At 39.2% G+C, this 22,035-nt stretch overlaps 1 protein-coding gene and 2 long non-coding RNA genes across 3 annotated transcripts; 2 read left to right on the top strand and 1 right to left on the bottom strand.

Moving 5' to 3' along the window:
* Positions 1-3,099: 3,099 nt before the first annotated feature.
* LOC149401193 (EP1-like glycoprotein 4) lies at positions 3,100-5,341 on the bottom strand. The gene is made up of 2 exons (XM_089610290.1): positions 4,885-5,341; positions 3,100-4,277 (listed from the first exon to the last, which is right to left on the bottom strand). Exons 1-2 carry the CDS (start codon positions 5,291-5,293, stop codon positions 3,367-3,369), a joined length of 1,320 nt encoding a protein of 439 aa, XP_089466416.1. The 5' UTR covers positions 5,294-5,341; the 3' UTR covers positions 3,100-3,366.
* Positions 5,342-7,459: 2,118 nt separating this feature from the next.
* On the top strand, positions 7,460-8,077 carry LOC149401192 (uncharacterized). Its single transcript, XR_016296403.1, has 3 exons — positions 7,460-7,540; positions 7,614-7,685; positions 7,879-8,077. It is a non-coding gene; the product is annotated as an uncharacterized LOC149401192 (long non-coding RNA).
* Positions 8,078-11,345: 3,268 nt separating this feature from the next.
* Positions 11,346-11,950, top strand: LOC149401191 (uncharacterized). The gene is made up of 2 exons (XR_016296289.1): positions 11,346-11,447; positions 11,523-11,950. It is a non-coding gene; the product is annotated as an uncharacterized LOC149401191 (long non-coding RNA).
* The last annotated feature ends 10,085 nt before the right edge of the window (positions 11,951-22,035 follow it).

The following is a 22,035-nucleotide window of genomic DNA, read 5'->3' as shown; positions in this document are numbered from 1 at the left end:
ACAATAGATTAGTTTTTGAGAGCCCATTCTACTAATTAGTTGCCTAATACAACTCATAGAACCAATATAATCTGAACAATGAATTAAAAAAAAAGTCAAGAATATATGTTTATAGGTAAGCAAGCTAGCTGAAACTTATTAAAAAAAAGAGACTCCGGCGAGAACCAAACCATCAGCATAGTCACTATTCGAGAGAGATCAATGGTATCGTGAAATATAATGCCTCGCCATCTGCCACGTAAACCGGGTTAATTATATAGTATATAAACATAACTAAGTTATAGAGATTGATTGATTCATTAAGCTATGGATTTTAGTCCATGTTGTAGCTCGTCGTGATGATACCACTGAGTACTTCGATAAGAGATGAACTCGAACAACTCCAATCGGATTGGGTAACTGTGTTATTGCAACTAAGGCAACATCTTGCTTTGCCATCACTATTCAGTTGAAAACGAGCCAGACGGATAAACTCAATCATCCCAGACTTGTAATGGAGACTCATTCGATCATTCTCAGTAATCCAATCTCTACTTGGATTTCAGATAACGTTGAACATTGTAAAATCAAATTAGAAAGAGTTCTAAATATTACGGAAGATACACGAGAACGAGACCGAGAGTGGACATTATTTTTTTATGTTTGATGTCGGGTAATTGCAATGATTGAGAAAACTAGATATATTGGAATACTTGATTAGAATATCTATCAAAATTTCGGCAGAGTTTGCCCTATAATAATGACAAACACAAAACCTGCAATTTCAAATAAAGCACACACTGCGCGTGCGCGCACACACACACACACATTAATTTAGCCTAAACTATCATATTGATCAACTAAACATTAAATCGAGCCTCAGTGGCTCGGTAATAAGAATTTAACAATTAAAAAGCAATAAATTAAAATAAATTAATTACATAAATTTTATTAACTTAACTTCATTAATAATACAATGTTTCTAAAGTACCTAATTTATTACAATTTTTATTTCAGTTTAAGTTAACTAAACTAATTAACAAAAATAAATAAACATACTAACCAATGAATTAACTTAACACATACAGTTGTATATCTAACAAAATTAAATTAATGAATTAACTTATTTGCGACTAATTAAATTAACATACAATTTTATTTCTAACTTAGTACAAAACTAATAAACTTTAAAAATTCATTAAGTAATCAACAACCTAAACTTATCATATGATTCATTAAGTAATTAACAAGCTAAACAAATTCAGCATATTATGCAAATCAATTAAAAAAATTAAATAAAGATATTAACTAATTAATCTACTTAACACAAACATTTGTATTTCTAACAAAATTATTCTAATCAATTAACATATTAACTACTTAAATTAACATATTAAGCTAACTAATTAAAAAGTAGATTAACTTAGTAACCTTCACCGGTGGTTCAGAGGTGGGGAGTTCGAATGCAAGGTGGAAGCTGCGGGGCAGAGAAGAGGCGAGATGCGGGGCAGAGAAGGCGCGGTGCTGCGACGTAGGCTTCGATGGGCTACAACGCGGGCTTCGACCGGGGCTTTGACGGAGCTTCGGCGAGCTTCGATCGGGGCTGCGACAGAGCTTTGACGGGCTTCGATCGAGGCTGCGATAGGGTTTGACCAGGTTGCATGTGCACCTAAACAAAGATAGAGAGTTAGAGGCGTGGTGATGGTGTTGAGATGTGGGTAGGAGAGGAGTGGTGGTGGTGGTATGGACGGTCGGAGTGGGTGGTGGTGGTGGTGGGTCGGAATGGTGGTGGAACAGAGAAGGGTGGTGGTGGTGGCCGAAATTATTAATATATATATATATATATATATATATATAGAGAGAGAGAGAGAGAGAGAGAGAGAGAGAGAGAGAGAGAGACTAAACTCACCGGTGAAGGCCCTGATCTGAGTTTGTGTTGGTTGCCGTGGTCGGAGTGTGGTTGTGGTGGCCGGAGCTTCCATATGAGAGACGAGACATAGTGAGAGAAAGAAAAAGGAAATAAAGAGATAGTGGTAGACACTCAACGGAGTTGCGGAGTCGGAGTTGTGGTGGTGTAGTTGGAGCTTCCATGGAGAGAAAAAATCAGAGAGAGAGTGAAAATTTGATATGTTAAGAAAAAAAAACACAACTCTCTCGGTGAGGACGAAGAAGCGATCTTTATAGTCCGACCAATATTTAGAAGCGACTAGTCGCTTCTAAATTTTAGGTCTAATTAAATGGCGTCGTTTTGTTTAAAAATGAAATATTGAGCGGACTGGCAAAAATTTGGTGAAGCATGTAAGTGATTTTAGAAGTCACTTCTAATATCAAAATGTCGCTTCTAAAAGTATTTTTTGTAGTAGTGATTCCATCTCGATTCTACTTGAAAGAGAAAATTTGGGGCTTTTCGAAATCACGACAATTAAGATAGTTATATATATATATATATACATATATATATATATATACATATATATATATATATATATATGTTCCATACAAATTAGGGGATATTTAAATAAATAAATTCTAAACAATATTCTTAATTAAATGTACAATTAAATAAAGACAATATTCGACGAGGGAAAAATAATAAATTCCCCTACACGTGATGAGCACGTGTTCATTTTCAGTCAATTTTGACGACTTTACTAACATAAGGATTAAAGATAAATTGAGGTTTGATTTAAAAGGGTGAAGATGTAATTTTAAAAATATCAGAGTCACCTACTAAAGTTGTCATAGTTCAAGGCACAAAAATATCATTAATTCTATTAATAACTACAATGAGCATATTCAGTTATAGCTAGAATCCAACAAAAAACAAATCTAATATTTTTTTAATATTTAAGCGACATTTTTTTTTAATGAATGAATTAATCGAAAAAGAAAAAGCCAACTTTCCCGGAAGCATTTACAAACTCTTCCATAATCGATCAAAATTTTCAATTTTGTGTCCAAAAAGCGGGTACGTACTTTGATCCATTTTGATATATTTTTTTTTTTTAAACAAAATTCTTTAGGGGATCCGGCATGGGCAGAAGATTTAAGAGCGCGTTTAGTTTTGAACCCAAAGCCACTTGAACAAAGTGATCTACTTAATTAAAGGTTCCTTGGTGATAATTCGACAATAGCATGAATAATGGATTTGGCCGCAGCAAAAGACTACGATATGTGGAGTTACAACTTATTTATTTATTTATTCGTTTACTTCATGTGACACCTATACATAAACTTATGTAAATATGAAATATGTGAAACCCAACACACGAACACAAAATCAACACACATTGACATAGCAAATTGTTGATCATACCATGCACATTCATCGCCCCCAATCAATCAAGTGATTAGCCTTCCAACGGATTCAGCTATTCCTGTAGATAACTAAGCACGCGTCTTGATGTAACCGACGTGAGTGGAATTAGGAACCTTAGTCAAAGTCCCCAGCTCAGGAGTCAACCAACACGTGGAGACCTCCCTGTGGTAAAAATAACCCACACACTTGCAATCCAACGAACACTTGTTCCCGCACTCTCGCTCCCCAATACCCTCCTCTCCTTTCGCGTACTTGCACAGGAAATGGTCAACGCCTTCGAGCTTGTAATACCTAGACGACGACCCGCTAGGTTTGCAGCCAGCGGTGGTCAGCCTCGGCGGCTGACAGTTCCGACTCCAACCCAACAGCTGTCCGTTGTCGGAGGGACAAGCCACGCACTGGCTGTCCTCGCAGACCCCGAAACCGCCGCACCGGCCGGGAAGTTGGCACTCGGTCTCGCCCCTCGGAACATCGCGAGCGAAAAAGGTGTAAGCGGTGACGAAGGCGCGCCTCTCGATGCCCTCGTTGTACGTGAAGATTCTGAGGTTTCCGTCGATGCCGAGGCGGAGGAAGGAGAGAGAGCTGTTGTGGTAGGCTCGCGCGGTGATGTAAGGGCCGAGGGTGAAGAAGTAGGCTCCGGCCTCGGCATCGAGCTCGAAGTCAAACTTGACGGTGGAGGGCATGTCGGAGAAGTCAGCGGAGGCGTAGTATAGGAGGGAAGACTTGTTATTGGGACCACTAAAGTAGAGGGACATTGAGCCTTTGGTCTCCAGGGCGAGAGTGTACGGACCGTCCTTGTTTTCTTTGTCGGAGAGACGGCTGACGAGTTTGTTGGTGCCGTTTCCGGGGCCGCCGACGTGGAGGGACTGGCCGACGAGGAGAGTATCCGTCGGGAAGTCGAAGCTCTGCCACAAGAAATTGCCCTTGGCGTCGTGGAGGACCATGTTTCCGTTTGGGAGCAGCTTGAACCCGGTTACCCCTACAAATAATAATCAATAATCAGTAGTATAATAAATACATAGGTGAAAAAATATCATTAACAAATCTAAAATATATATACTGCAATTATATCGTTACATTACAACAGTATTTTTCTTAGCAATTTATTTTATTTTTACAATAATATTGCAATAATAAATAAGTTGAATTTAAAAATAAAATAAAATAACGGTATAACAGAGGATAAATACCGTCTAAAGAAAAGAAGACTACAAAAAAAAAAAAAAAGTCCTAAGTTTTATTATATTTTTGTCATCTCACTGTAATGAGAAAATAATGTGACAAGTGAAAATAACAGAGGGGATTAGAGGACGAGTGAGGGTAGCTAATAAGTTAGTAAAGCACTCCATCCCCACAAATGAAAGTTTGCTAAGAGAAAAAAAAAAAGAAGAAGAGGGAATTACATGCTAGCAAGCTTTATTTTTTCAATAAGAGAATAAATAAGCTATGTTCTGGTGGACAAACTGTAAATGTGAAACCAAAGACACATGATTATTAAATCTGAGTAGCTAAAAGAATTAATGGAAAACATGGTTTTAGTATTTGGTTGTTATGAACAAAAGTTGTTTGTGACTCTAAAGCTATACCTTTATTGGCGGTATTGGTCTGCCAAACAATGCGACCATCGGCGTGGGTAAGGACGAGATTCCCGTCATTTCGAAGGGCAAAAACGGCATTTTCACCGACTGGCTTCCCACGATTGGCCTCCCAGACCCACAGAAGCGTTGTGCGGCGGTGAAAACTTCCGCCCATTCTGAGGGCAAGGGTATAAACTCCGGGGGTAGTATTGTAAAAACATACCACAAACGGACTTGCAAACAGCTTCGGCTCCGACGAGGACCGGTACGTCGCGCCGTACTCGATGTCGATGTACTCGTCGAAAAAGCCTTCGTTCACGAATCGGAACGTGGCGTTTTGAGAGACATTGGCTGTGGAGACACTGAGTAATAGAGAGAAGATGAATGGGACCAGTATTGTCATTATTAGTGATCTCATATTTCTGTTGAATTGGAAAATTATATTATATTGGGTTAGGAGTGTGTGTGTGTATTTATAAGGCATAATATAGGATAAGAGTCTTATTTGATAACGTGTTGAAAATTCAACGCTCGCTGATTTCAAACTCGTATCAATTCGAATGATCTGCTGTCTATTTTAAGAACGCATGCAAGCTGTAATAAAGGGTACACATTACAATCATTTTAATAGCAAATATGACGTTGGACGAATTTACGCCAAGGAAATAACAAAATGGCCAAAATTCAATATTATATGATTACGACGCTTCTCTAACTTATCTGTATGAAAATCAGTATTACCACGTATACCTATATTTTAATTTGATATGATTAATTTTTTTGACCGGTCTACATTGATGCAGATATTATGGACTTTTATTTTTGTATTCGCAAAATGCTACGTAGCTATTTGCGAGGACAAAAAGATTAAAACTTTAAATGAAGTACTTGACTATCTTATTCTTATCAATCAAAGCCTACATAATATGGGATTTTGACAGCAATAATACCATCTTGTTGTCACTTACCATATTTAACCCAAAATGAAAAAACTTACACATGTAATACCTAAGCCATTGTGTAAAGACAAGTATACCCTCAGAAATCTTTTAAACGCATGCAAACCCATTCCCGGGTATTCTTCATCTTATTCCCAAAAAAAAAACCCCTCATCTTCTCTCTCTCTCTCTCTCTCTTTCTCTCTCTCTCTCTCTCTCTCTCTCTCTCTCTCTCTCTCTCTCTCGCACGATCCCTCCATTCTTTTCAAGCTCAAAAACATCGGCATTTCCCTGGTATTCTTCATCTTTATCCCAAAAAAAAAACCCCTTCATCTTCTCTCTCGCACGATCCCTCCATTTTTTTCTCGCTAAAAAAAATCGGCCATTCTCGGGTATTCTTCATCTTTTTCCCAAAAAAAAAATCTCTAATCTTCTCTCTGTCTCTCTCGCACGATCCCCCCATTTTTTTTCTCGCTCAAAGAAATCGGCCGCACGTTCTCTCTCTCTCCCTCACACGTTCTCTAGCGAAGCAGTGATCCTCCATCGTCGTTCCAGGTCGCAAGGCATAACAAAAAAAGGTATGGGTATTACTTATGCAATTTTGAAAGGTAGAACTCCGATACCCATGGCCGCCGGCTTACTCAAATCTCTATTTCATTTATTTCGGTCTCTTAAAACCCTAGAAATACGGGTGAGTGTTTGTTAAAACCCTATTTCATTTACTCAAAAAGGTATGGGTATCTATATTTCATTTATTTCGGCCGAGTGTTTGTTGATTTAGGGTTTTTGGCTCAAAATTTTTTTGATTTAGGGTTTTTGGCTCAAATTTTTTTTGGGTGTTTTAGTGTATTTGGTGCTTGGGCGAGTGTTTGTTGTGTTTGGCCGAGAATGTGTTGTATTTGGGCGTTTGATTGTATTTGGGTTTGGGTGTTTGAGTGTATTTGTGTTTGGGTGTTTGAGTGTATTTGTGTTTGGCCGAGAATGTGTTGTCTTTGAGTGTTTGTGTGTATTTGTGTTTGGGCGAGTGTGTCACGGAATGACCCGAGTCCGTGACACTTGTGTCACGAAGTGGATTCACTCCGTGACACATATTTCATTTATTTCGGTCTCTTAAAACCCTAGAAATACGGGTGAGTGTTTGTTAAAACCCTATTTCATTTACTCAAAAAGGTATGGGTATCTCTATTTCATTTATTTCGGCCGAGTGTTTGTTGATTCAGGGTTTTTGGCTCAAATTTTTTTTGGGTGTTTTAGTGTATTTGGTGTTTGGGCGAGTGTTTGTTGTGTTTGGCCGAGAATGTGTTGTATTTGGGTGTTTGATTGTATTTGGGTTTGGGTGTTTGAGTGTATTTGTGTTCGGGTGTTTGAGTGTATTTGTGTTTGGCCGAGAATGTGTTCTCTTTGAGTGTTTGTGTGTATTGTGTTTGGCCGAGAATGTGTGTGTTTGTGTGTGTTTCGTGCTCGTGTATATATTTGATTGAACAATGTTAGGGTTTGGCGAGTGTGTGTGTGTGCGTGTATTTGGTCTTGAAGTTGTTGAAAATTGGTGACTTGATTTGTTTTAGGTTTTAGATTCAATGACGAAGTCTAAAGGAAGCAAGGTCGAGGAGGCCTCAAAAAGTGTCCGAAGAAGTCCTAGGACGGCTTCGAAAAGGAAAATAATTTCGCCGTCCAAGCGTTCCAACGATGACGACGCGTTCGTCGTCGCACCAACAAAGATAAAGAAGGTATAGAATAAAAATGAAGTGACTTAATTAGATGTATGTGCAGCTATTTGATTTTGTTTTGTGTTTGATATAGCCAAAAAACAAGGCTGAGTCATCGGGCGTTGCGACCGCCTTGGAGAGTCCTACAACTGCTATTCCCCGAAAGGTGAGTGTCAGAAACTCATTTTGATCCTGGTTCGTGACAGATGTGTCACGGACTCGATGACTTCGTGATAGATGTGTCACGAAGTCAGCGAGTCCGTGACACATCCGTCACGAAGTGGGTGAGTCCGTGACACATCTGTCACGAACTCAAGCATAATGGTTTCACTAATAATGTCATTGACTCATATGTGTAGGAGTGGAGACGGTTTATACCGGAGTCCAACGTTGAAGGATTTTCCTTTAACTTCCACGGGGGATTGGAAAATTTCCTCGCTCTCTTACTCGGCCGCAGCGCCGAGACTCAAGCTGGATTCGCCCAATCATGTTTTGGGCAGTTCGTGGGGCAACCCAAAATAGTCCGGTCGTCGGCGATTATAAGCCACTTGGTGTTGAGGACCGGGTGCTTCGAGGGCGAAACCACTGACGGGCTTCTGATTGAGATTGGAGGCCAAGTCCGGGAGTTCACGAAGAGAGACTTCCAGGAGATCACATTCCTCAAAGTCGTCGATGACTACGAGGAATTCAAGTTCGAGGGGGTTGTTTCTAATGACAGCCTCTTCAAAAAATTCTTCCCGGGGAAGTATTTGAGTCGGAACTTGGTCAACCAATTGTTGGAGGCGAGCGTAGATTGGCCGACAGAAGTTCAGGTAAATTACCTGAAAATTTACTTCGTCTTGAATGTCCTCCTGGCGGATGATGCGAAGAACAGGACACCGTGCGTAGAGCTCATTAAGGCGGTGGAGGACACGGACACATTCGGTCGCCATCCATGGGGCAACGTGGTGTGGAACTACCTTCTCGGTGAAGTCTGGAAGTTTGTGGAGAAGGGTGGCGAGCCAATGGAGCAAGGTAAAAAAAAAGGAAGCTCCATCTCCCCGGATTCGTCGAGCCGCTTCAGGTTTGGGGGTACGAGTGTCTTCCTTTCCTGACGAAGATGGGGGTTTGTGAGAAAGTCTCCACCACAGCTCGGCCAATAATGCGTCGGTGGAAGTCTATCGGACTTGTTCAGGATGCCGCCATGAGAGGAATCAACTTCAATGAGGTAATAAATTTGTAGGTTAATTCATACTTAATATTGATCACACTCATTTGTTAATTTGTCCCACGTATGGGTTGAATTTCACGGAATCGGCGACACTTCTTCAAGCGTTGCAACCCCTTCTACGACGGCAGCGGGGGTGGACAAACGCTCGGAGAAGAAACCCAAAAAAGACGCCCCACAACCAGAAACACCACCACCACAACCACCACAACCACCACAACAACCGTCCCATTCACAAGCACAGATAGTTGAGGTAACACAATTTTGGGTTTCTATTTTAATTTAAATGAATCCACTCCGTGACAGATGTGTCACGGAGTGGATTCACTCCGTGATAGATGTGTCACGTACTGGATTTACTCGTCAGCCAGCTTACTTTGTTATTTTGGTCATGGACAGTCCCTGCTCGACTCTCTCGAAAACTCAGTTGGAAATCTCGACGAGCGTTTCCGCTATATGCAAGACGACTACAGGAAGTTCAAAAAAGAAATTTTGGACGCGGTGAAGAGCTACAGAGTGGCTCTTGATGAACTAGATCAGTACTACGATTGGAGAAACGAGTTACAGTTAGAAAAGAAGCGCCGGGAGAAGAAAGCGGCCAAATTGAAGAAGTGGGAAGAAGAGATGGCGAAGAAGAGAGCGGAAAAAGAAAAAAAAAAGAGGAAGAAGAAAATGTGAGAAGCTGAAGAAAATGCAGGAAGAAGAGAAGAAAATGCGGGAAGAAGAAGAGAAGAAGCAGAGAGAAGAAGAAGAGGATAAGAAGAAAGAAGAAGAGGAGAAGAAGAAGAAAGAGGAAGACGAGGAGAAGAAGAAGAAAGAAGAAGAAGAGAAGAAGAAGAAAGACGACGAAGACGAGAAGAAGAAGAAAGACGACGAGGACAAGAAGAAAAAGGACGATGACGGGGACAAGAAAAATAAGCAGGACAAAGACGGCACGAATAAGAAGGACGATGGCACCAAGAAGAGCAAGAAACAGGAGGAGAAGAAGGATGGCAACCAAAAGAAGAAGAAAAACGAAGTCGAGAAAGGGAAAAAGAAGCAAACCAGTCAACAAGAGGTACAAGATATGCAATAGACATATTATTTTGTTATTTAAGAGTGGATTCACTCCGTGACAGATGTGTCACGGAGTATACTTAGTGCGTGACACAGTGTCACAGAGTCGCTGAATTTCGTTATTTTGATTACACTCATGTTGAACTAAATGATTTTGAATGGTCAGGAGGACGAAAGTGACGTCGAAAACACACAAGGTCAACAATCTTGGGGTGATGAAGATTCGCCTCTCAGTCTAGAAGCCCAAATGAATGCAGAGGCTATTGAAGAGTATGAGTTGTTAGGGACACAGGGGGTTCAAGAGGTACCTCCATTAATTTGATGGTTGAACTTAATTCTTGACTTGTTTAGAAGCATATAATTGTTATGGTTGAACTCAACAATAAACTTGAACTCAAATAAGCATATAATTGTTATGAAATATTATTTTATGGTTGAACTCAACAATAAACTTGAACTCTATTTCTCTTGTTGGATAGATATATGACTTGAAGACACCGAATCCCCATATCCTTATTGAAGACTCACCTATCAAGAAACATTTGACCCGGCAACGACGCAGCCCCGATAGGTTTACTCCTTCCAAAAAGGCGTTGCCTTTTCTGAGGTTCACGAATGCTCCAGACGTGCTTCCTGATGAACTGCCGCTGTCGGAGGTAACCAAACGACCGGACCAGGATGACGTTGACGTCATGAAGTTGTGGTTCCAAGTCGGCTTGAAGAGGGGCCACAAGAACATATCTCAGGGCAAACCAAAATATAAGCCGGAGGAAGAAACCATAGCGCCTTCTATGGAACTTGGACAGATGGCTATCAACCAGAAGACCTTCTTCTATAACATGTGGCACGAGGACGGTTGGTTGTCTGATCAGATATTAATGTGTGTCAGTAATTTTTAAAATATGTCTTGTTTTGCAGCTCACTTCGTGACAGATGTGTCACGGAGTCAATTCACTCCGTGACAGATGTGTCACGGAGTGAATTGACTCCGTGACAGATGTGTCATGGACTGAGTACACTTCGTGACAGATGTGTCACGGAGTGAATTGACTCCGTGACAGATGTGTCACGGAGTCAAAGTGAATCCACTCCGTGACACATCTGTCACGAACTAAAGTCACTCCGTGACACTTGTGTCACGGACTGAGGTATTTAGTGCTTATGTTTATCTTTTGTCGTGCAGCATGTGGACGTCGCGATGTACTACCTCTGGAAGAAGAAAAAGGCGGGTTTGTTACGTCACTCCTTCACCATCATGTCCACGATCTTCTTTAAGTATCTCCGAGATAGTTACACTCAGTTCAATGCTAGTCAAGATCCGGGTGTATTCTTAAAGAAGAAACTGAAAAAATGTGTCGTCGACCACATTACCGGAGAGTCTGGAGCGGAGCAACTGGTGGACCCATGGGACGGGGTGGATGATGTCTTCATCCGTGTAATAGATGGAGGACACTGGTATCTTCTTGTTGTCAACGTGCGTTCAAGGTGTATAACGGTGTACGACTCCATGAGTTCCACCGGTGGACACCAAACGCTCGTTAACACTGAAGCGGGAAACTTGGCCACCATTTTGCCATATGTTCTGCATGTCGCCGGCGTTCTACTCTCCAATGAAGACATATTCAAGGTCGTCCACTACGATCAAATGCCACAACAAGACAATGGGTAAATATTTTAATTCTTAATTTTACATTCTTAATGACACATATCAATTACAGCATGCGTTTTTTGTTCCCTCAGAAATGATTGTGGCATGTTTATGATCAAGACTGCCGAGTTTTTGGCGCACGACCTTCCATTGTCTGATTTGAAACAGGAGGACATGATCATGTATCGACAGAAAATGACCACCGAATTATACCGACACGGAGCGCTAAAACTACACACGCGTGGAAATGTCAATGTTGAGGCAACTTGAAATTATGTGTTTATGATTGTACGCATGTGTTTATAACTTTATATATGTATTCTTAGAACTTCAATTTCTTAGTTTAGAAGTGTATGTATTGTTTATAACTTTATATATGTATTCTTAGAACTTCAATTTCTTAGTTTAAAAGTGTATGTATTGTTTATAACTTTATATATGTATTCTTAGAACTTCAATTTCTTAGTTTAAAAGTGTATGTATTGTTTATAACTTTATATATGTATTCTTAGAACTTCAATTTCTTAGTTTAAAAGTGTGTATTGTTTCGAAATCAATTTATGTATCACAAACTGACCTCATTTCGTGACAGATGTGTCACGGAATGAGATCACTTCGTGACACATGTGTCACGGACTGTGTTCACGTCTTAACAATAACATTGTTTCATAAACCATTCTTAACAATACACTCAATACCAATAAAGTTCAAAACATTCAAAATGTAATACATAGCAAAACACCAAGGAAGTTCTAGATATTCAATGATAAAACGTGTCGAATTACAAACCAAACCAATGTCCCATCCCCGGAGCCCTCATTTCCAGTGGAATTGGGTTGCGACACGTAGCTCTATTGTGACCTACACCTCCACAACGGGAACATTTACGAAGCGGGGCATCAGATTCTCCAAGAGAGGGAATCCTTCTCTTCTTAGGTCTACCCGCCGGACGACCTAAGAAGTTAGGCGGATTTACTTTGATCTGCTCGATTTCGTCGGGAAAAGTCCATGACGATTCACTTCCTTGAGGATGAATAACCCCTGCATACGCCAATTTCCAATACTCGGTCGTGTAGTACTCTGCACAATAGCTCTCAACTGGTAGGTTGCGTAAGCGACAAGCCGCAATGGCATGGACACATACAAATATATCAGTTTGAAATTCTCGACACGAGCACGTCTTATCAATCAAGTTCACTGCCCATGGTGTTCCTTCTGTGTCTAAAACCTCGAATTCGTATACTGCAGAAGGCCGGACCTAAAACATAAGCAAAAAAAAGTTTAAACATAACCATTCAGTCCGTGACACATGTGTCACGAAATGACCCGAGTCCGTGACACTTGTGTCACGCAGTGGATTCACTCCGTGACACATGTATCACGGACTGAAGTCACTCCGTGACACAAGTGTCACGGACTCGGGTCATTTCGTGACAGAATTTAAAAATTAAAAACACACTATAACCTGCATTTGGGCCGAGACAGCAAGTTTTTTTTAACATTTCGGTATGATATTCCATTGACAACACACTTTGAGTTGATGCCGCCTTTTGTCGTCGTTGGTAGAACCAAACTTGCATTCTCTCCCTCAACCAATCAAGGCACTTCACTATTGGAAATGATCTTGCTTTAACAGTTAACGCATTCAAAGACTCTGCGTTGTTTGAAGTTACGATCGTATACCTTGATGTCTTGAAAAAACAACGTGCCCACTTCTCATTTCCTACATCGTTGACAAGGTACGGACGTATCAACGGGTCTTCCTTGTCCAACATGCGCATAAACTTTTGATATTCAAATATAGTATACGCTTTTGCTGCACCGTAGAACTTCCAATTGAATTCCTTGCCAAGTTTTTTGAATTTTGCCTTGACGTTATTCTTCACGTGGTATGCGCAAAAACCATGTTCTGCTCTTGGAAAAACTTTCTTCGCGGCGTTAATGATTCCGGTGTTTCGGTCGGATACGATGACCATGTTATCCCTCTCCCCCAATGCTTCCTTAAGTTTGTTGAAGAAATAAAACCAGGACTTGGAAGTTTCGGACTCACCAATACCATAGGCAAGCGGGAATATTTGCTCATTTGCGTCCATCGCGGAAGTCGTAAACATGTTGCCCTTGTGATAGTTTGTCAAGAAGGTTGCATCAACAATTACAACAGGCCGACAATACTTCCATCCCTCTCTGAACGGAGCCAAAGAAACGAAAAAGTACATGAAATATTTATGACGGTCAGTTTTTAGGTCGATGAGAGAACCTGGATTCTTTTGCTCTAACATGTACTTGTATTTTGCAAGAGAGGCATATGACTCATCATCAGTCCCATACAAGGATTGTATTGCACATTCTTTTGCCCTCCATGCTTTTCTGTATGAAATATTGACTCCAACCTCTGTTCGCATGTAACTCTGAATCTCCTTTGGGGTACAACTATGTACAGTTGGATCAATAAATTTGTGTTTCACCCTCTCTCCAACCAACTCTGCTGTAGCTTGCGGTTGCCCTTTTTGTCTTTCCTCCACAGAACAAGTGTGTTTTGGATCATATCTTGAACCATAAACACATACACACGATCAAAAACAACTTAAAATTAAAAGGGCATACATTTCCTGACATATCTGTCACGAAGTACATCCACTCGTGTCAGGAGTGGATTCATGTCGTGATAGATCTGTCACGGACTGATTCATCTATGAAGAGAAATGAAATTTCAAATAAAATCAGTTTTTAGGTCGTGAAATTTTACCTTCTAATTTCAAAACAATCCGTGTTCTTTAGCTTCACTGCCCGGACCGCCCAATCACAATTTTTACCCGCACAAATGACATGAAGTTTGAGCGGAGATGAGTTCTTCGTTTTGAACCGATAGTGATTATTGATTGCATCCATCCGCAAATGCTTCAACAACGCCGCTTTGTTTGCATATAATCCTTTTTTTAACACTTACCGGAGATAAAATGTCCAACACCTCAATATCGTTACTCTCGACACATGTATTTAATTCGGGAGCCGTAACCGAACACCCCCCATTCTCTTGGCTCGATACATTCTCTTTTCTTTGTGATCGAGTTGGCGGCTGTGGTGGAAGAGGAGGCTCTTCCTGGTGTTGAGTCTGTGGTGGAGCCTCTATCGACAAAATAACTGGTGGTGGAGACCTTCTGGGTTGGGGTGTTGCCTGGCTAACAGTATTCATTTCATCCAACCCAACAGTATCATTGTCGAAAGCCTCCGGACTTGGTACGTCCCATTCACGTGCCTCGGATATAGGACTCGGCATGTTTGGAATGATCCTGCTTCGATTGCAACCAAATCCACTCTCGCTTGTGTTTGCTGTTGGAGTGGATCCAACCCGTGGAGAAGACGCGTCATCCGCTTTTTTATCCTGAAATGCCTCCGGACTAATCTCAAGTACAAGATTCAACTTCGTCCGGTTCGGTTCGTTCTTCCTCAAGTACAAATAACATCGCAAACTTTCGTCGTCGTCTATGGTTGGCGGTACGAGCCCGTCAGCTTCATGTTTGACGTTGATTGAATGCGTTGCAGGGGTCACGTTCAACCGAGCATACAATGTTTGCATCAAACTTTGGTAATTCAATTTGGTAGGAAGTAAAAGCGTAAGAGTACCACCCTCTTGATATACGCCCAGTTTTACCCACTTCCCGCTATGCTTAGCATATAAACATATTTCCGCCATACCTGTATACGTTCACTCAGTATTAGAAATGAGTATTAAAAGACGGTTATTAACATGGAAAAACATTCAGTTCGTGACACTAGTGTCACGAAGTGAATCCAGTTCGTGACACTAGTGTCACGAAGTGAATCCAGTTCGTGACACTAGTGTCACGAAGTGAATCCAGTTCGTGACACTAGTGTCACGAAGTGAATCCAGTTCGTGACACCCTGGAAAAACGTAGTGAATCCAGTTCGTGACACCCTGGAAAAACCTGGAAGTGTCACAAACTGGATTCACTTCGTGACAAAATTTATAGAGTAGATACCCTGATATAGAGTGTCAAAATTTAACTACATTGCTGAATACCTTTTTCTCAAAAGAAATCGAAAAAGTTTATAAAAAGAGGGGAAGCTTCATCTAGAACGAAGCAAAATACAAACTAGATCGCACGCGGACAAAACCCAATGCTCCTCAAAATATTGTCCCACAGATCTTCGAGGTGGAAAGGGACGTCTTCAAAATGGTTAAATTATATCATTTTTTCATTAATTTTATCATTTGATTCTCTATCATAACCTTAAAAAGGTAGAAGAAATTGACTAATATGAACATACCGGCTGTAGAAAAGCATATATGCTCCCTGAGAAAGCACCTCTTCCAATTCAACTTTGGCGACCTAAAACACACACACAAGAGTATATATTCATAAAAAAAAGATTTTGTCAAAGGCCAATCATAAGATCTGGCAGAGGGATGAGATGACAGTTTGTGGTGGTTACCTTGCAATCGTCAAGTCTATACCAGTTTCCGGAGAAGTCCTTTACATAGCAGATATAGTGGCCGAAGAACGATGCATTAAGCATGTCCACGTGGACAGCAACTGCATAGAGCTTGTACACATCATCATCGTCCCCACTCTCTCCTCCCTCGTTCGTATAAGCACTAAGATCCAAACTCTCTGGGAAAGTCACTCTTTTGTTCAGCTTCCCAAACCTCCCACTCTGCAAACATCACTATCTTAGTTATATTATATTTTATGATACAATGCAAGATGTTATGACAGTGAATTAAAAAAAACACACACACGCACACACACACAAAAAACAGCTTCACATCATTTCAGTCCAAAGCACAATAAACGCTTAACAATTTCAGCCAATACACAGCACCAACAGTCTCGAATCATCAACAATTCAACATCACAATTAAATCTATCATCACACGGCCAAGACCCAAAAATCAAACCCAAACTCGTCCAAATCAATTTCCAGACTCAAACCTATCACGTGATTCTCAAACATCTTCCAAAGGAATTTCCTTAACCATGATAAACAACCAGAACATCAACAACGTCAAAATGCCGAAATTACACTCGGCCAGAAGAAACAATATCAGAACCAAATAGAATCCGAGCCCAACCAATAAACAAGGAATCAAACACGAACATAAATCAAAAACTCATTTATGTCATCATCGAAATCAAACTCTCAAACTCATACCCACGAAATCAGAAAATCCCAATTCAAAACCCTAATTTCATTTTTCCTCAAATCCGAACCATAGAGGAAGAGAAATTAAAAATCGAGATTACCTTCTCCGTCGCCGTCTCTCTCTCCTTCTTCTCCGGCGAGCTCTTCTCAGCCGGTGTCCTTGAAGACGCGCGATTTTTTTCTTTCCTTTTTTGTTTTCTTTTCTTCTTCTCCTGGGTTATGTTCTCAGCAGAAAAAAAACGTAACTAAATGAGGGAGGGTAGGGGTGAGGGTAGATGGGGAAAAATTAATTTCTCTCACCTACCAAAAGTACTACTTGTGTCAATTTTTTCATTTTGGGCTATATTTGGTAAGGGACATTCAATTGGTATTATGTGTGTCAATTTCCCACATAATATTGGCCAAACTCTCTTTCATTGATGATGTTTGCGAGGACTGGTTTGTTTTATTTTATTTTTAAGAATATGTGTTAAATTATTTTTGTACATAAACTCAAATGCTATTTTTATTATTTTAATTATATCATTTTTATTTGCTTTAACTATATGTTCTCTAATCAAATAGAGTACATCAAGTGGTAAGTAAGTTGTAAGTAGGGCTGGCTTAACGAAATTGAAAGCCTAAAGAAAAAAAATATGAAATCGAGCATTTTTAATTTTTTTGGCAATCAAGTATAATAGAAAATGATTTTGCCTTTTTTTTTGTTTTTTGTTTTTTGTTTTTTTTTTTTTTGTTGTTGTTGTTACAATTGTAGTTTTCATTTCATGTGCTAACATTTTTAATGAACTGATTTTGAACTTCATGTTCCAAGTCAGTAATGATTACGAAACTCATCGTGTTTAACACGCCTTGTATGTAAGCATTACCGGATCAAGTTCAGCTACCATCTCAACTAGACTAAAAACGTTTCCGTTATTTTCTTGATAAATCTTTTCATTGGTTCCCCAAAATGCCGAGTTATTCTTAGCTAAGTTTTAAAAATAATAGCAATGATTCTAGTCAAAACACTTCTCAAATGTCACTCTCTAAATTATGTAAATTTTCATCTTCTTTTATTGTTTATGCACATGAAGTTGTAACATGTCTATTATTGAATCAAGTTTTCTTCTTTTTTATTTTTTGTTTTTTTTTGTTATTTTCATAATTTTATCATACCCGACTAATTTTTCTTACTAGACATCTTTAAACCAAACCAAGAAACAATTTCCACTATAGTTCCACGGGGGGAAAAAAAATCACACTTTAACACACAAAAACTAATTCAAATTTATCAAACGATCAAACAATACACACACAAAAAAGAAAGGAAAATAAAATTTAGATAGATAAAACTGGAATTTAATAATTCTTTTCCTTCTTCACGCAGGTAAATAAATAGTGTTATTGGTGTCCATCATCAGTAACTTGGCGTGGGCATGGCAGTTGGTTATTGATGAAAGATGAACTCTATTTTTTTTTTTTTAAATGGTAGTATGTATGTCCTACTTGAAATATTTATTTCAAAAGGCTTTATAAGGAAGGTCCAGTTGGTATTAATGATAATGTATTGGCTTATGCACAAATATATTAGGGATTATTCCTAAACTAAGACCTACTTAATATTTTTGGATCAAAATTCAATATGTCAAAATTAATCCAAAAATATGATTTTTTTTATATTTGTTGGTACAAAACTGCCCTGAATGAAATATCCATTTTCTTTTATATTTTATCTGTTTAGTTTATTTAAACGGTCGTCAATAATCTATCTAATTTATTGACATTGTCGACATTACGATTTTTGTTTTTGGAACTTGGAAAATCTGGAAAATAAAATATTCAAGCAAACCAAACGAAAATCAGCAACTACGCATCCGAAATCACTCTCGTTTCGAGCCTCTCTTAAAATATTCAAGCAAACCAAAATGAAAATCAACAACTACGCATCCGAAATCAATCTCGTTTCGAGCCTCTCTCCATTTACCTGCGATGATTTAGGTATAATTGTCATGGCACTACTACAAATGTTAGATTCCACAACGGATATTCCACCACGAAACGCTGTCCCGTTGTGGAATCATGACGTTTCCACAACGGGACAAGAGTCCCGTTGTGGAATCTTGATGTTTCCACAACGGGACAACTGTCCCGTTGTGGAATCTTGATGATTCCACAATGGGACAGTTGTCCCGTTGTGGAATTAAAAAAAATTAACGTTTAAACAACGGGATGGTGACCCGTTGTTGAATCTCGCCGCGGCCAAGGCATAAACTCGCCGCGGCCAAACTCTTCCACAACGGTACAGTGTACCGTTGTGGGAGAACTGTAAAACCAAACATTTCGCCGCGGCGAGCTTAAGCCTTGGCCGCGGTGAAATGTTTCCACAATGGTACAATAACCCGTTGTGGAAACATTTGGTCGCGGCCACGTATATATTTGGCCGCGGCGAAATGTCGCAGACTGGAACTTAAAAACTTCCCTCTCGATTTTTTTTTCAAAAATTTCAGAAATTTCATTCTCTTCTTCTTCTCTCTCTCTCTCTCTCTCTCTCTCTCTCTCTCTCTCTCTCTCTCTCTCACTCCCCGACCCAACCCCACTATCTCTCTCTCTCTCTCCAACCCACGCCCACTCGCCGCCCCTCCTTCTTCCTCCGCCGCCGTCGCCGCCCTCTCTCTCTCTTCTCTCTTCTTCCTCCGCCCTTCTCTTCTTCTCACCTTTTTCCCCCGCCATTCTTATTCCCCGCAACCCTCTCCTTCTTCTCCGCCCTTCTTCTTCTTCCCCAGCCTCCTTTTTCTTCTCCGCCCATTTCTTCTCCCCCGTCCTCCATTTTTTTCTCCGCCCCCTTCTTCTTCTCCGCCCTCATTCTTCTTCTCCGCCTCTCCTTCTTCCAAACCCACCAAACCCACTCTTCACAAACCCACCAAACATTCCGACCCACCCCCACACAAACCCACAAACCTTGCCTCCGACCACAACCCACATCTCCGACAATTTCATTAACTCACCACGCCCCATGCTCGTCGTATTCACTCCAAGTAAGTATTTTTTTATTATTTAATTTGTATTTTTATGTTGAAATTAGGTTAGAATTGTTTATTTGTGTCTAAATTATATAGATATTGAATATTGAATTTGATATTTATGTAGAAAATGAGTTTGGAATTGAATTTTTGTTTGAGTTTATGTTGGATTTGAGTTAGAATATTTGATTACCTTGAGTTTGAGTTGGAATTGAGTTAGAATATTAGATTGAATTTCGGTTTTAGTTTGTGTTAGAATTGTTTTGAATTGAAATTGAATTTCGGTTTAAGTTTATGTCGGAATTAGTTTGAATTGAAATTGAATTTCGGTTTGAGTTTGTATTGGAATTGGTTTGAATTGAGATTATGTTTAATTTTGTTTTTTCATAGATTATGTCTACTACAACCAAGAAAGATGATAAAAAGGTAAATTAATTACATGTTATTTGAAGTATTTCATTTACACGAATATTTGTTTTCTAATGTTTTTTTGTTGTTGTAGTAGACAATAACAAAAACCTTGCCACCGACCACAACCCACATCTCCGACAACTTCATTGACTCACCACGCCCCATGCTCATCGTCTTCACTCCGGGTAAGTCTTTTTTTTATTTAATTTGTATTTTTATGTCGAAATTAGGTTAGAATTGTTTATTTGTGTCTAAATTATATTGAAATTGAATATTGAATTTGATATTTATGTAGAAAATGAGTGTGGAATTGAATTTTGGTTTGAGTTTATGTTGGATTCGAATTAGAATATTAGATTGAATTTCGGTTTGAGTTTGTGTTGGAATTGTTTTGAATTGAAATTGAATTTCGGTTTAAGTTTATGTCGGAATTAGTTTGAATTGAAATTGAATTTTGGTTTGAGTTTGTGTTGGAATTGTTTTGAATTGAAATTGAATTTCGGTTTAAGTTGATGTCGGAATTAGTTTGAATTGAAATTGAATTTCGGTTTGAGTTTGTATTGGAATTGGTTTGAATTGAGATTATATTTAATTTTGTTTTTTCATAGATTATGTCTACTACAACCAAGGAAGTTGATAAAAAGGTAAATTAAGTACATGTTATTTGAAGTATTTCATTTACGCGAATATTTGTTTTCTAATGTTTTTTGTTGATGTGCGTTAAGGATTTTTTTTTCGGATTTCAAGCTTGACAACCAAGGAGCCCGAAGTAACATCAACCAAACTTTACGTACAATTGAAGAAGTCATATACACCGGATAACTTAGGAAACGTTCAAGAGGAGTGGGTATTTTACGCACAAACTTTTATAGAATGAGAATATTAGTTTGATTTTGGATGATATATATATTTGTTTTGGTTGTTTTTGGATATATATTTGGTTTTGGATGTAATGGATATGTTTTGGATGTTATGGATATTTGGTTTTGAATATATAATTTCATTTCAGGTTTTTCTAATTAGAAAACTGTAAAAATAACTCTCAGGAACAATTTCGCCGCGACAACGTGTATATTTCGCCGCGGCGAAACTTTACACAACGGTACGATTGTACCGTTGTGGAAAGATTCGCCGCGGCGAACTATACACGTTGCCGCGGCGAAGTGTTAAATTCTGCTAAATGTTTTCACAACGGGACTGTCCCGTTGTGAAATCATGGACATTTCCACAACGGGACTCGTCTCGTTGTGGAATCATTACTTTTCCACAACGGGACGAGTACCGTTGTGGAAACATTCCACAGCGGAGGATTCCACAACGGTACAGAACCGTTGTGGAAGCTTTCCACAACGGTTATGTACCGTTGTGGAATCCCCAGTTTGTAGTAGTGTGGTTTTAACTTTAGGGTTTGGGTTTGAGTTTTGGTGTTTCTTTGTCTTTTTGGGTGAAGAAGAAGAAGAAGAAGAAGAAGAAGAAGAAGACGAAGAAGAAGAAGAAGAAGAAGAAGAAGAAGAAGAAGAAATCATGACGGAGAAGAGGAGGAATCGGCGTGGAGGCGAAGAGAGAGAGAGAGAGAGAGAGAGAGAGAGAGAGAGAGAGAGATAGAGAGATTTATGTCCATATCAACGTGTTTCACGATTCCACTATCTCCAAAGTCTCGTATATACCTAATTATTTGGGAAATCTGAAAAAAAAAAGATTGGTTATAAGAATCTAGAAATTCGTTTGAAGATTTACTGGCATTTTGTCTTTTTATTGACATTAGTGTCAATAAATCTTCAAACGATTATGAGAAATTCTTTAAAGATCTATTGACATTGATGTCAATAAATTTTATGGATGTCAATAAATCTTCAAAAAAATTGGTCGGTTGAAGATTTATTGACTTGCATAAAATTTATTGACAACGATGTCAATAAATCTTCAAAGAATTTTTCAGAATCATTTGAAGATTTATTGACATTCATGTCAATAAAAAGACAAAATATCAATAAATTTTCACACGAATTTTTAAATTTTTCAAACCAAT

The sequence above is a fragment of the Urtica dioica genome, chromosome 4, assembly GCF_054948205.1.
Source record: "Urtica dioica subsp. dioica isolate 48M chromosome 4, U.dioica_male_clone48M_v1_H2, whole genome shotgun sequence".
In the NCBI taxonomy this organism is placed as follows: domain Eukaryota; kingdom Viridiplantae; phylum Streptophyta; class Magnoliopsida; order Rosales; family Urticaceae; genus Urtica; species Urtica dioica.
This window is presented reverse-complemented; position numbering and strand designations above follow the sequence as displayed.